This window comes from Amphiprion ocellaris, chromosome 15 (assembly GCF_022539595.1).
Source record: "Amphiprion ocellaris isolate individual 3 ecotype Okinawa chromosome 15, ASM2253959v1, whole genome shotgun sequence".
NCBI lineage: Eukaryota > Metazoa > Chordata > Actinopteri > Pomacentridae > Amphiprion > Amphiprion ocellaris.
In genome coordinates, this window is record NC_072780.1 from 13193706 (window position 1) to 13209053 (window position 15348).

The 15348-nt window shown below is 40.5% G+C and overlaps 1 protein-coding gene across 2 annotated transcripts in view; it reads left to right on the top strand.

Annotated features, from left to right (window-relative positions):
• Positions 1–15138, top strand: part of rims3 (regulating synaptic membrane exocytosis 3) — a 48585-nt gene extending 33447 nt beyond the window's left edge. For both annotated transcript variants that reach the window (XM_055017768.1, XM_023272936.3), the window contains 5 exons: positions 4742–4883; positions 4968–5080; positions 5724–5825; positions 5942–6081; positions 9090–15138. In XM_055017768.1, the coding sequence (XP_054873743.1) occupies positions 4742–4883; positions 4968–5080; positions 5724–5825; positions 5942–6081; positions 9090–9302 (710 nt within the window). In that variant the 3' untranslated portion in view covers positions 9303–15138. The remainder of the gene's footprint in view (positions 1–4741; positions 4884–4967; positions 5081–5723; positions 5826–5941; positions 6082–9089) is intronic.
• The last annotated feature ends 210 nt before the right edge of the window (positions 15139–15348 follow it).

Sequence of the window (15348 nt, forward strand, 5' to 3'; positions counted from 1 at the left end):
GGAGTTTTGGGAGGTGATTTAAAGACATCGAGAGAAAAACAAGTAGTGGGTGATTAAGGAGTGAGACTTGTGGAGAGGACAATATGAGCAAAGAAAGACACAGAGTGAGGGGAAAGGCTTATGAGCGAACATGCCGGCCGGGGCTCTTGGTGCAATGCAGAAGGCATTGCCATGGAAACGAATGGAGGGAAAGCGCAGACGAGGAGGAGGGGATTAAATAGGAAGGAAGAGATCACTGCTTCGCACCATGGAGGGGGATGAAGGGGGAGCTGTTTTGATGAGATGGGAGGAGCTGGTAGACAAATGTGTAACAAGTGTGAATATGAAGGTAAAGGGGGCATGTTATGCTTCTCTATGTTTTCTATCATAGATATGTTATGATTTCAGTTGCTCATATTTAGTGTGGCCAGCGTGAACAAAAAGAACATATGTGAAAGTTATCCCAAAAGCTCAGGCTGCAAACTGCTTTAAGTGGGAGGTTCTCAAAACATTCTACTTGTGTAGTATTATATGCATGTATTGTGTTAATACATATAATTTAGTAGCTCAGTTATCTTTGGTTTTTCCTGACGGTATATATATATATATATATATATATATATATATTTTTTTTTTTTTTTACACTTCATTCAGCATTTTACCTACAGATACAAGATCAAAAATTTCTGAGTGTGCAGATTTATGCTTAGCCACCATCTCCTTCTAAGCAGTCACTTCATGTAGCGATACACTGCTCCTACGGCTCCTGCCACACTTACTATGCTTCCTTGAGGTCCCTTATCAAATGATGGCTCTTCAACTTCATTTTAGGGGAGAGGAAAAATTCACATGGACTCAGATCTGGTGAGCAGGCTGGGTGGAGAGCAACGGTTGTGTTGGTGGAGCCAGTTTTCTCCCTCTGACCCTCAGGACATTACAGTAGAACTCAGACTTGACAGTGTGACCCTGGGAGATGGATCCACAGCGCACAACCTCATTAATATCGAAGGAAACAATTAGCATCTCTTTGGTGCGCTCCTGACCTCACGTTCCTTCTTCTGTCTTGGAGAAGGCAGCGTCTTCCTCTGACGACTGCTGTTTTGTCTCTAGGGAGGCCGTAGACCCCACGCTCATCAACACTGCCAATCTTTGACATGAAGTTTGAGTCATTCTGGGCCTACCAACAGAGATCCTTGCAGATTTTTACACAGTGCTGCTTCTGTTGGTGCATGGTGAAATCATAGAAACACACCTGCATGTATAGGACTGTGCTGTGCTCTGATTGTGTGCAACAGAACCAGCCTTGGAACTTTTCCAGTACACCTTATATATCTACTAACAGTGGCATATGTAGGAGCATTTTTATAAAGTGTAAATGCGTCTTTATGTTACACAATATGAATGTAGTTAGCCTAATACTTACCCAACACAAACATCCTGCTGTTATTTTTGAGGTCAATTTTCAGACTGTCCACTCATGTTCCAGATCGGATTTGGAAACATGTATGGGTACATTTAAGAGGCTGCCATTTTCAATCAAAAACAAGAAATTATGTTACTTTGATGGAGTTTGCTTTAAGAAGCTCCACACCGGCAAGTAAACGAGGCTGAGCTTACAAGCAGCTACCCCTCGTTAGGCTTCCAGAAGTCAGCCAATCAGGAGAGAGTGGGCTTTTAGGGAGAGGGGCGTCAAATAGCCCGGGCTAATATTGGTGAGTTGTTTTTGGTTTGTTTTTTTAGGGAGAGGCTCAACTGAGTGGCTGCATAACAGGCAGAAAAAATAAATATATCAATAAGGATTTTAAGGATTTGACTGTGAATCCTGCAGTGCTACTCTCGTGGAGTACCAGAATAAAATGATGTGGCTGGAAATTAACATTATGCATTTAAATGAGTGGCTTCCTGGTAGTGTAATGCTGGACATGTGTCACTTGTGTGTTTGAACTCTTAAGAATGTTTTGACAGATTGAACATAAATATAGACACATTTGGCTTCATGTGCAAAGTGAGAGTTTAGCTGTGCGTTGCAGTGAGGGCGTTAGTCTACTTTTTCAACCAAAAGTGCCGGAGTTCCAGTGAAATGTTGCCCCGATAAATTCATTTTAAACAAGTGATGGGGAATGAGCCTGTCGCCATGGCGCCACTTGTCTCAGGTGGCATTGTCTGGGTCCAGATCTGAAGGCGGGGGTTGTCATGGCAGCAGGAGTGCATGGAGTTTGTCTGGGTGTCATGCTACAAACACACACACACACACACACACACACACACACACACATACACTGTCTGTTGGAAATATTCTTGACTGCAGGATTAAAAATAGACGGCAGCAGAAGGCAGCACCTCTCCTCATCTTTAACACCCATGGGACCCTATCATTCTCATCTTCCTTTTCACCCATCTGTCCTCAACACTTGTCCACTCTCCTCCATCGCTCTTCATCCCTCGTTCAAAGCCCTCCATCCTTCCCTGTCCTCATCACTTCAACCCCCTGAAGTCTCATCAAGTGGCTTTGTTTGCTATTTGTTTATCTCCATAGCGACAGTGATGATGCAGGGTGTCTGTTGTTGTCATGGCAATGAGACGGGCATGGTGGGGATGCTTAATGAGATTGGAGTTGCTGAGGCTAATGAAGTGGGACGGCTGTACCTGGGTGTGCGCTTAACTGGCAACAGCAAGCAACCGCTTGTTAAAAGTCTCCTCCGGTGACTTCACTGCACCATTAAACTATCTGGGCTCCTATAGAGAAGAGGAGGTACGTGTTTCTACAGCAACCACACCTGCAGTCATAATAAGCTGCGCAGATGCAGCGCTATGTAAAACAGAGGAAGTTAACCGGGTTCCTCCTCGTGCTATTGCTTTGATAAGCGGTTACTTCTGAATTAGCAAGTTCAATTAGGGGGAAAACTTTTAATCCCTACTGCAGGATTTTCAAAACATATTTGTCCAGAAATCCTCTGTCAAAGGTCTGTCCCAGAAATTAGTCAGAGACTTTGTAAAGGTCTTTATGAAGCACGTTTTGCTGACATGTTGGGGTCACAGCTGCTTTTTCATCCTCCCGTGCGACTCAGCTGCCACTCTGTCGCCCAGATTGCTTACATGCAGACCTTGTGCGTATGTGTAATTGTTGAATGAAGGTGTAAATGTGCACTTGGGATGTCTAGTGTCAGCATGACATTTTTGTGTGCATGTGTGCCCTCAGATTTATGCCTTTCTGTCAAGCTTATCGAATTTGTTGGTCTTATATTGCTTTGTTGTTAACAGCAGTGGACCTCAGGGAGGATTAAATTGTTTCTTTATGTCTTTCATCTACATCTTGTTCCTCCCTTTTACGATCTGTTTTGTAAACTTCAAATGACACACAGTCTTCTACTATGCTTAAACAATAGGTGTCCATAAATGTAGTTTACTACTTACATTTGATGGTTGCACTGATGTAAATATCATGGCTGTAACTCTTTTCATTATCAGTTAATCTGATGACATGTTTTTGTCTATAAAATGTCATAAAATAGTGGAAACACATAGATTGCATTCTTTAAGCTTCCAAACAGACCAGTTTTAGAAGCTGAAATCAAAAATATTTGACATTTTTGCTTGAAAAATATATGACATCATTGCTCTTTCATCAAAACAGCAGCCAATTAATTTTCTCTCCACTGATCGATAAATTGACTCATCATTTCAGACATGATATAAATGCATTTGTGTATGTATGTGTGTGTAAAGTGCCCTGAAGTGCACTGATGGGATGTTAACCTGTGTTGCTATGGTGTCTCTTTGCGCACTGAGAACTCTGGGTGCAAAAATGCTGCAAGAAAACATAGCAAAACAGAGGTGAGAGTGAAAGAAGGGTTTAGGGAAGAGTTGTCTGCACAAGTGCACAACATCGCGTCCCCTCCTGAGCCCAAATTGCCTCGGCTGTGCCCTACTGCTTTTTCAGCATGTCAAATCACACAGAGATACAGTGTGTCATTACAGGGGATGATGTCCTGAAAGCTTCTTCTGGGGTTAGCAGCTCTCCGGCTCGCTCCCGTTCTCCTAGCGTCAGCAAAGCTCCAAAGCCTAAATACCCCCCCCCCCCCCCCTCCCCTTCATCTTCTGCGCTCAGCCTCTGGACTTTCTTTCTACCCCGCCACCCACAAAACTCCTCATGCTGCCAATTTGTGCGCGTTTCTGCCTCACAAGTCGAGGCTCAGGAGTCCGACTAAAAGCTTATTGCCCCCTTCTCACCACAGCCGTTGCAGAATGGGCTTTACGTGTTAAAAATGGACTGTGGTAATACCTGCGAAGTGGGGAGATTTTTCAATAGCGCAGACGTTCCCAGTGGATATTAGGTGAGATTGCCTTCTCGCTTGAGTGAACTTGCTTCAAAATAAATAGTAGAGAGATGGGTGTTCTCGGGGAGAGCTTAAATCCTTCCTCATTCACAGCGAACAATTTAGAAAAAGCTAGCATCGTAGATAGCTCTTGTACAGCACATTTCACAGACTAAAAGTAAGTGACAGAAACACCCATCCTCAGTCAGCTTCCGGTGTTTTTTCGTTAAAATAAAATAAATGAAAAAGCTGAGAACTAATATAAATCTTGCCTGAGAAAATGTTGACGACTAAAATGTAGGCAGCAGGTTCATGAGTGGTTTATTATGCAGGTGACAGCCCCGTGTAATACCTGACTTCCTTATCAGACAGCTCTGTGACTTCCGCTGATTATTATGCTCAGTGGATTATCCTTTTGAAATAAGCTGTGACCTCTACGTTTTCAGACGGCGGGACGAAGAAGCTTCGCAGCACCATCCGACGGAGCACAGAGACCGGCATCGCCGTGGAGATGAGGAACCGAGTGACACGGCAGGGCAGCAAGGACTCAACCGATGGCAGCACCAACTCAAATAGCTCCGACGGAACGTGCGTGTCAAACCTAACAATTCACCCACATACAGTGCTCTTTTTATCCATCCATCCATAATGATTGTGTTTCTTCTGTCTCAGGTTTGTCTTCCCTACCACACGCCTGGGGCCTGAGAGCCAGTTCAGTGATTTTTTGGATGGACTAGGCCCCGCTCAGATCGTAGGCCGGCAAACACTAGCTACGCCTCCGATGGGTAAGCCAGGAGTGAAGCTGACCACAATCACCAGCTATTTCTGTTTAGTCCATCTCATTCTCCACTGATACTGTAATCAAAAACTAAAGTTGGGTTAATTCATCTGTTTAGTTTGTTAAACAGTGAAAAAGGAGCATATTACCACAGTCATTTATAGTGTATTAGCAACCACACAGTCACAGGTAATCAACGCTGTAACGTATGAGAATGTGTATCTTTTTGGATGGATGTCAGATGGTAACATTCATATCTCCAAAGCCTTTTACCAGCGTACAACCTCTTTGATGCACAGTAGCATCTAAAAATACTACATAATACTACTGTATTCACTCAGCAGGGATGAAGTTATTCTTGCATGAGATATAAATCTTTCATGCAAAGGTCATTGGTTGTGGAAAAACAAAACAGAGCAGCGTCCTCCACCATACCTGCTGTTGAAAATGGTCTCGCAGCTCTGTGTGGCCCTCTGCTGTTCGATATCCACTGTTGCATTTTCAAGTCAAGCCTTCAGTGGATGGTTAGCTGAGTCAACTGCAAACGAAGCTTCAATTCATTCACCATCATCAGAATGAAACAGCAGTTTCACTCTGATTATTGTGATTATTACTGAGTAGCTAGATATGGTGCTGTTTTCTCTCTGTAGGGGATGTCCATGTAGGCATGGTAGACAGAGGAGGGCAGCTGGAGGTGGAGGTCAACCAGGCCAGAGGGTTGATCCCCAAACCAGGCTCCAAGAACATACCAGGTACTGATTTCACCTACTCATTAACACAAAACTTCTGTGGACTTAACATCTTGTACAGGAGCTTCACTGAGTATATGTGTGTTTTGTTTTGTTTTTTGTTGTTGTTTTTTCTGTAGCGACCTATGTGAAGGTGTATGTCCTTGAGAACGGCGTGTGCTTGGCCAAGAAGAAAACCAAAGTAGTAAAGAAGAATCTGGACCCCACCTACCAGCAGGCTCTGTTGTTTGATGAGAGTCCTCAGGGCAAAGTCCTACAGGTAAGTGATGGTTGTTTTCTTTGCCTTTTCTTTTCCACTTTATATAATTTTCTTCTGACTTTTCCCACAGCCAGTAAATACATTTAATACTTGTGTTACATTAGTTATTATTGGAAGTTAAAATGTTTTCACGTGTCAAAACATCTTCAGCATGTCTAAGACAACTGTTATGCTGAATGTGACTTAAGTGAAGCAATACAATCCAGCTGACAAAATCCATTTATCCTTTTTCTGTACACCACTTTATCCTCTGTAGGGCTGCAGGAGGCTGGAGCTTAACTGACTTCTTTCAATTTACTGTAATTTACCATCTCATTAGATAACTTTTGGTATTTTTATCAGTGAATTTTTACATTTCTACCTGCAAAGGCTCAGTTAGAGCGCAGGTTTTAAATGACAGGAATCTGTACTGACACTTCACCACTTTCAAACCCACTGCGTAATATTGTGTAGGTCCCCTTTGTGCTGCCAAGACAGCTCTAAGCAGTTGAGGCATAGATGCATTACCTCTGAGAGCGTCCTGTGGTGTCTGACATGGAGACGCTGACAATGGATCCCAACGGAGTGGAGTCTCCATGGATCGGGCTTATTGCAGTGGATGCTCAATCCGCTCGGGATCTGAGGAGTTTTTTGGCCTTGTCACAAGCTTTTTGTCTTGTTCCTGAGCAGTTTTTACACTGTGGCATGGGGCATTGTCCTGCATAGTCAGGCTGCTGCCATTGCCTGATAACAAGGTTACGTTGCCCCTTGACAACAAGTCGAATGAAGCAAAAACGAATGATCCAGAATGGTTCAGAATATACCCCTTATTTTCTATTATTAAAAAGACAGTTGAAGCTGCATTGACTGTTGTTTTTTAAGGTACAAATATAGGTAAAAGACCAATTATTTTCTGTTATGCAAGGCTTATAAATATGAAGAATAGCTATAGGCTTTCTGCCTCAGAGATAAGATTTGTCATATTGCAGATTTATGGTCTAGTGCTACCAGTAACCTTTTGTTTTTAACTTTATTTGACTGTAGACTTCAGTTGGGCACAGGTGCACTTCTGAATGTATAGTAATACTTATCTTATAGATCTGGGACGACGTTTCTGCTCTTAGGGTTTATATGGTGGACATATAGTGAAAGCGGTAATAGAGTTCAGCAGGTCAAAGATAAGAACAGTTCATAGTATTTTTGTGTAGGTATATAGAGCCTGTATTGAAGACCCTTTAACTGCCTCTTAGTGAGAAAATGTGTTGAATTGGGAAATTGAGTGATGAACAATTTTAATGTCTAATACAGGTAAAAATGCCTCTTTTTTTGCAATTTGCTTGGATTTAACTGATGTCAGCCAAACAACCCATCCACTATCATTTGACTCTGAGTTCAGTTCTGACTGGTTTGTAGAAGTAGGTGTCCCACACATTTTAACCATCGTGTCATCCTGCGGGTCAAAATTGACCCGTTTTAAAGTTTGAAAATGTGACAAAAAAATATATTTTCACAGTGAAACTTCTGATGTCCACATTTTTAACATTTTTGGGAAATCTTTGAACATTTTTTGGTGGAAAAAAAGAAATGTTACAAATGTTTCTTAAGAACATTCACAAAAAAATCTACCAAAATCCAGTGAATTTCGCTGGATTTTGGTTGATTTTTTTTGTGAATGTTCTTAAAGAAAATATTAGAAGTTTTACTGATATATATGTAATCACTTCAGATATTGTTAGGATTTTTTTGGAAGATTTTTAGCCATTTTTTGAAAATATTTCCAAGAACTGTCAAATTTGGGGGATTTTTTAAAAATAAAACTTTTAAGCGGAACTTTTAAGGAGTTATCGGAATTTTCTTCCTGAAGTTTTTGCAAATTTTCAGAAATTTTCAGAATTTTTTTGCAGATTTTTTGGATTTTTTTCAGACAAGGAAACAAAATCTTTTGGTGCCTGAAAATGAGGACAACAGGACAGTTAAATAAAAGAGCACAATACACAGAAAACTGAAGTGTAGAAATCTCTAGTGAAATAACCAAACTTGGGACCCGGCACATTTATTTATGTCCTCTGTACTGGACATTTGTTTTTGATCGATATCTTTTGACTCATTTGAGCTACCCTACTAAATTCTGACGTTCTTAATAGAGGACATCCTGGCCTTTCCAGTGATATCGCAAGTGAGTGGGTGGGATGAGGGGAACTTTGTTTTCATGCTGAGACAAAATGAAGACAGCAGCAAAATGCGCCTTCCAGGACGAGAGAAAAATTAAGCGAAAAATCGTTTTACCGATGGTAATCATATATTTTCTTGCTTGTAAGTGTGTTGGTAATTATAAATTGGGGTCAGAGTTCAGTGAAACTTTTTGTCAGGAAAAATAATAGCTTCTTTATGAATGTCAGCTGCTATGGACATGAGAACGATTTAATGGGGTTACCTAATAGATAACTAGCTGGCTAGTTCTTTGTTTACATTCAAATTTCTGCCCCAAAACACATTTCTTTGTGGGGTAATAAACGCATTGAATGTAAAGTAATTAATGTAATAAATAAGTAATTGTTTATTACTATGTTTCATTCAACCTCTTAATTTTTTACACTACTGTCATTTCATTTAGTTTCTTAAAGTTTCGTTGGAAAATGGATTGACGTTCTTGTTTTTTTGTCGGCCTATTTTGTTTTCAGTGTTACTGTTTAGTTTTTTATGGTAAAATTGTTCTGATGTCTCTAAAATAAAAATATTTTTATAAAATTCTAAATCATGAGTTCTTGTTTGAGCTCCAAAAAGGCAGGAGATCTCAGAAAGTTAGATTGAAAGATACTTTTTTCCCCTGGTTCTTAGGAGGATATAGGACACCATTACTCATATTACACTGACTGATAAAATGATTTCGCAGAATTTCTGAAAAATGTAAAAAATCCTATTTTCAAGTGGTGTGTTTGGCTGACCACGACTGATATCAGAAAGGTCCCCTCAACAGCATATAATATACCATCACATAGTGGTGTAATTTACTGTCATGTCTCCTCCAGGTAATAGTGTGGGGAGATTATGGGCGTATGGACCACAAGTGCTTCATGGGAATGGCCCAGATCCTTCTGGAGGACTTGGACCTGTCTGCCACAGTCAGCGGCTGGTACAAGCTGTTCCCTACCTCCTCTCTGGCAGATCCCAGCATCGGACCCCTCACCAGACGCCTCTCCCAGTCCTCCCTGGAGAGCGCCACCAGCCCCTCGTGCACCTAGACACCCAGGAGACACCCACATGCACGAGCACAGGCAGAGTCATGCAGACACAGACACACGTACTGTATATACACACCGACTGTATTTGAAGCGCAAGGCAGGTAGGCATACACACACATACGCTCATGTGCATCTGTGCAGGATGACACACTTAACACATTCGTTCAAACACCTGATTTCATCCACATTAAAACCCACTAACATGCTGCCATATCCTTTACTGGACAACAGTGTACCTTTCATCTCCTCACCCACTGATCAGTTGACAGGACGATTAGCAAATCAAAGTAGACGTAACATAGCTGAACATGTAGCATTTCTCACCCACCTGTTTCAGCATTTCACACCATGAAACCAGGATTCACCGGGTGCCATGTTCCGCGTTCCAAGTTACCAGATTTCCGTGGCACGACTCATCCCAGGGCCCATCCCGATGCCAGTTTCTAAACTCTCTATGCCAAACTAAGAAAAAAACTTTATTTTTTAAAACCAAAGCAATTGTTATTGTTATTATTACTATAAGTAGTAGGTGAACTAGTATACAATATAACGTATGGATATGTAGCAGAGTCAATGACTTAGATGTAATGCAAAAAAAGAAGATACATTCTACACACACAAGCTGAGAACGGTAGGCCAAACACATTAACATACCTGGGTTTACAGGCTTGGATATTCACATAATGGCTATTATGTGAGGTAGCAACACTGCTATTCTATAATTTTCACAGGGCAGAGTTTATATATAGATATATATATCTAAATAGATAGTTAAATACTTATTTGTGTTTCGATATGTATCGGCTGCATTCTGCATGTTTGCTTGCAAGACATTTTAAAGTGCTTCAGTCTTTTTCATTTAGCTTGACTTGACCAATGTAACAGGAGTATAGTGCCGCTTTATTTTGCGATCTGTCCTGAGAAAAAGAGCACTGCACTGAGTTACGGGAGCAAAGGACGGGGTTTTGGTGACAGGGTGATTATCATCGCTATCTGCAGAAAAAGAGAACAAATTAGTCAGCCGGCCGCACGTTCGCTGAAGAACATGTTTCTGATCCTGCCTTCATCTTTAGAGCATCAGACTGCTGTAGCGCAGGGCGGTCAACACAAAGGCGTTCTGGGAAATGTGACCAGCTCCAGTCTGGGGTTCTTGTGTTCCACATCCAGGGGGTGCCACAGTCTCACTCTCTATACCAGCGCCTAGACTAGTTTGATCTTCCTGTTGATTTCTCTGTTTTGATGTTGTCATTTTTAATTCCTGTATGACAAAGGATGCAGAGAGATGGCGCCGCCTCTCTCAGCCTCAAACACTGCTGGTATCAACTACAACCTGTAACCCTCCTACGTTCTCTCTGGTCACTTCTTCTTGTCACACTGACTATAACTAAAGCTGTTGTAAATGTGTAAACATGTATTTGATTCCACATGAGTTTTTCTGTTTTGATATCTGACTGTTTTGCCAGTATTACTTGGCTACCATATACGGTAACCTGCCATAGTTGGGGGTCTTACTTGTTTCAGGTGCAATTTGTCTACAACACGTCCTTCAGCATTGTTTTATATCTCCTGTCAGGCAGTGCGTTTGTGTTTAGGACTGCACTTTATTGTAAAATATGTATTATTTTTGAACTCTGAAGTTGCAGGGGTTGAACACTTGTTGAATATTTTTATTTCATTTAATCACACTGCATTGTGCACTTCTGAAGCTTTGAATTCTGGCCCAGAAATGTAACTCGAGCGCATGTTTCGTTCCAGTGAGGAGGCCCACTAGAACAGCTCAAACAGGTCAGATCAGCTGCTGCTTTTAAACTCCAATCCGAGCAAACATCAGCAGGAATTTATTTAAAAAATCTTGTACAAGAAGGGCTTGCACAAAAATAAGTAGGTACATTTAAAATATTTCTTTAAAATTAAATACATACATCCAGAAATTTCACAACATTCACTTTGAAAATGAGTCAGCTGTCAGGTTTGACTTTTCATGCCAATAAGAACAGATCCTTTTAGTTTCCTATTATTCAACAAAGTCTGATAATGTTTACTTGTGCAGTGACCTATGGTATTTTTAATTTAGTATTTCAAGGGTTGGATTTGCATCTGACTCCAGAAAACCAGAGCTGTTTGCTGTTCTAGTTAAATGTGCAATGGTTGAGCGTTGACTTAGAGCAGAGGAGTAGCACGCCAAACTAAGCTACTGGCGTTTCCTTTAAGATGAAGCTGTTCTCTGTCACTTGAGTAGCTTTTTAGCGTGTTTCTGCATTGAGACCAACAGCAGACCTTGTATATCGATAAAAACACTAAAGACTGTCGTATTTTAGCAGCATAAACAGAGCTGACAGTCTCCAGCTATAAGCTACTAAAAGCTTGTGTCTGTTTATGAGCTCACATTTGGTTTTATTGCCACCATATGTTCTGCTGTCTGCAAACAACTATGTAGCTCATTTCTCTCTTCATGTTTCTGCAAAAAGGGAAAATCTGAGACTTTTTGTGTCTTTTTAGCACCTCAGACCAACACTACTCACATTTCAGCGCTCTTTGAACTTTGGATAAAGGGATCTCTGGCATTCTTGAATTTTCGGGAGGAGAACGATGGTCTTTTTTGACCCTCCTGTCATGTATACAACCCTTTGTAGAAGTTACCTCCAAGGTCTGGCTTCCATTTTGTTCTATGTTTTGGAGCCATTCCTTGCTGGATCTGTACTCGTATGGTCACGTATATGACGTAATTTTATGTACCTTACTGATTTGTAACTATTGTTTGTGGACAGCTGGCATGACTTAAAAACGAGGACTCTTGGTATTTGTACGCTTTCTCTTTAGTGTGCGCCATTTATGAAGATAAGAAAAGCTTGATTGACAAGAAAAGAAATTAAATGGAAAGAAAAAAATGAAAAAGAAACCTAAATGAAATTGCTAAACCTGTATAACTTCCCTGCTGAATGTTCAGTCCTTGGTAAACTCTATAAAAATACTGTTAATATTTCCATGTGATTCCAAAATGTTTTGGCGCTTGTACGAGACTGTATGTGTCCCTTTTGCTGTATATTCAGTATTCCAAAACAGTAGCTGCTCTAATGACTCAAAATAGAAAAAGAGATCATGTATAATCATATTGTAAGAAGTGTATTTATGGCAGCAGAGAACATTTTGCCAAATTTGTCCAAATCCTTTGATTCCTGCAACCAAAAGGATAAGTTTTAATATTGCCTTTCTTCAAAGTGTAGTGTGGGTGTGTGTCTTTTAATGAGGTGCATTTATTGTGCTGTGTGCTGCATAATGAGTGGCAGGGCAGCAAGATGTGAGTGAGAGAGAGATTTAAATATGTAGATAATGACTGAAAATCCATATTTAAAGTTGGGGACCACAATGAAGAGAATCTAAGGATCAGGGTCTTCAGATATGAACATAAACATGTTTTTCTCTTGTCATGGCTTTTTTAATGATAGATAAGAAAAAAGAATTACTCTAGTGTCACATGATTATCACACATTGTCTCACAAAGAGTCATTTTATTTATTTGGACGCAGAGTCAACTGACTTTTGTGGGTTTCAGAAAGCTGAAAAGGAGGTCGAAGCCTCGTTATAGCAGGTCGTCAGAGTCTTTATGGTTTAGCGGAGCTGAGCAGCGCATCGGGTTTTCAAAATGTGAATGTCGATGGATGAAGCAGGTAGATGAGTCGTTGGATTCATCAAGAGCAGTTAGCTGTAAATAGGTATTAACTAGATAGTATTAGCTTGAGTTAGCATGTCAACATGGCTCAGGTGGTGTTTGAATGGAAAAGGCTTGGATGCTTAGAATGTAAACCCCACAAACTCACTGGCCTCCCACTAAAACCCGCTTTAAGCGTTTCTAAACCAATTTAATTGTGTGCAAACAACACATCTGCAATCAGCCTGAATCATCTCCTGCGCACTATGTTGAAAACATATATTATTTTTGTAAGGACAGAGGTATTATTCAGAGAAGGAGAAAAGAGTCGGAGAGGCGGTGTGGGCAAAACCTGCCTTTAGACTTTTGCAAAAATGAGGGCTTGTTCAGTTTACAATGGCCTTATTTCGTGTACGAGACATTGCTTCACTATTGTAGCACACAACTGAAAGTTTTGACAAATGTATTTTGCTTGGAATATTGTACTGAAGTTATATATGTGTATATGTATAGTTTTATGAATGTATTTCTAATTCCTTACACCAGAACGGAGTGCAATTTTTTTGTCATCCTGTTTGCTATCTCGTCTCCTTGAAGACTTTCCAGGGGCCTGGCCTGCGTCGGTTCAGGAGGCCCCCTTACTTTTACTGTACTGTACACTGTACGTCTTATGATTTGTGTTTAAAAAGAACAGCTCTGTGTTTGAAACAAGCATGAATTCTGTCAGGCGAAATGCATTTTTATTTATTTAAATCGCCACGATGGGTTTTGGAGCAGAAAGGATTGCTATTCCCCCTCCTTGCAACGATTAACTTATCGATTTATCCATCAAGCCGATGGAATTGTTATATTTGTACTTTGAACTAGAAAACGTTTGCCGCATGGTTACTCAAATGACTTTCTTGTATTTAATCTTTCTGATGGTATGATTATGATGATAAATAATTAAGATAATGACAATGGTGAGAAAGAGAAGACCCAGTACTATATCAAAGGCAATTTGACGATGAGCAAAAGAATTGCCAAAAATGCTGTAACCTAAAGTAGCATGGAGTTAGCCTTACATTTTCTGAAACACTTCTTCTGGCAATAACCAGTGGCTGTAGCTTCTACTGTTGCTGGGGCCGTCACTGTTGGCCACTCTCTCAGTCTTTGGAGCTTGCGATGTGGTATCAGCTGAGCTACCATGATGGCAAATAAGATATGAAATTGAATCACATTTTCAAGCACTAGAAGCAATTTAGACTCAACAGAGCATGTAATGCATTGTGAATAACTGCTATATTATGATAGCCCATATGAGCAACAAATTTTCTTTTTAATTTTCTAATGAAGCATGCATTCCAAGTGTCTGTTTGCCAGAGTTACTGCTGAGAACAAAACAGACATCGCTGCAGAGCTGAGGGTCATATTAGAGTTCCTGTTGCTGAATATGCCAGTTTGTCTTCATCCACGTCTTTAAATGTCAGTGATCACAGCACAAGTTTCCTGAGTAGCCATTCTGTCCGTTTTAGCAGTCTGTCAGACTATATTAAGGCCATAGTAGCTTCCCTCCCCACAGTCAAGACAACCATCATCTTATCAAGCCCAGCAAAGCACAAAATACAACCTCTACTAACGGTTTTGACTTAAATTAAGGCAAACCTTTGGCTAAATTTAATAATACTTAATGGACCGCAATGACATTCCCAAACACATGTAGTAGACTGATGCCTTGGCATTAAATGTAAAGAGCCTCTAGTGAAATGAACGAATCATTCAGCCCAGTTTAATTGGATCGCTTGTGTTGGTAAATGAGCGGTTGTCTTTTCTGAACTGGCCTTAAACTTTCCGCCGAGGATTGTTCAGAGTACGTTTTAAAGGGCAAAGCAAAGCAGAGAACGTCCGGTGAGAGGATGCAGTTTATGGCGACGAAGAAAAAGGGAGCTGTAATTTTATACCTGTGCTTTGTAAATGTTTTCTATGTGCAGTATTTGATAATGTAAAACTGGTATTTTTGTGGTTTGTACGCTGCAAAATTGATTACTTAAGGTGCACGTAGTTTTGTAAGAAAATAGAACCAAACTGAGGAAAAAAAGGAGAAAAAAAATCTATTTCGGATTCAGAAGCCTGTATTTGCATGCCCTTTGACATCTGGACGCAAAGTCAATAAAGTTTATTTGAATCACAAAAAAAATTCTCCACCAAGCCATGTGTTTTTGCGTATTTTCAATTCATTTGGGATAATTGGTCACTAGGGGTCAGTAGAAAGAAACTTTCCAACATTAACATATTAAGACTTTATTAACAAAGGATTTTCCTGTTGCACAAATCATGTAAACACAGACCATTATTATATGTCAGGCCCAACTCTAATCCACTACACTGTCTCTCTCACTCTGTGCATTTGTGTATAGC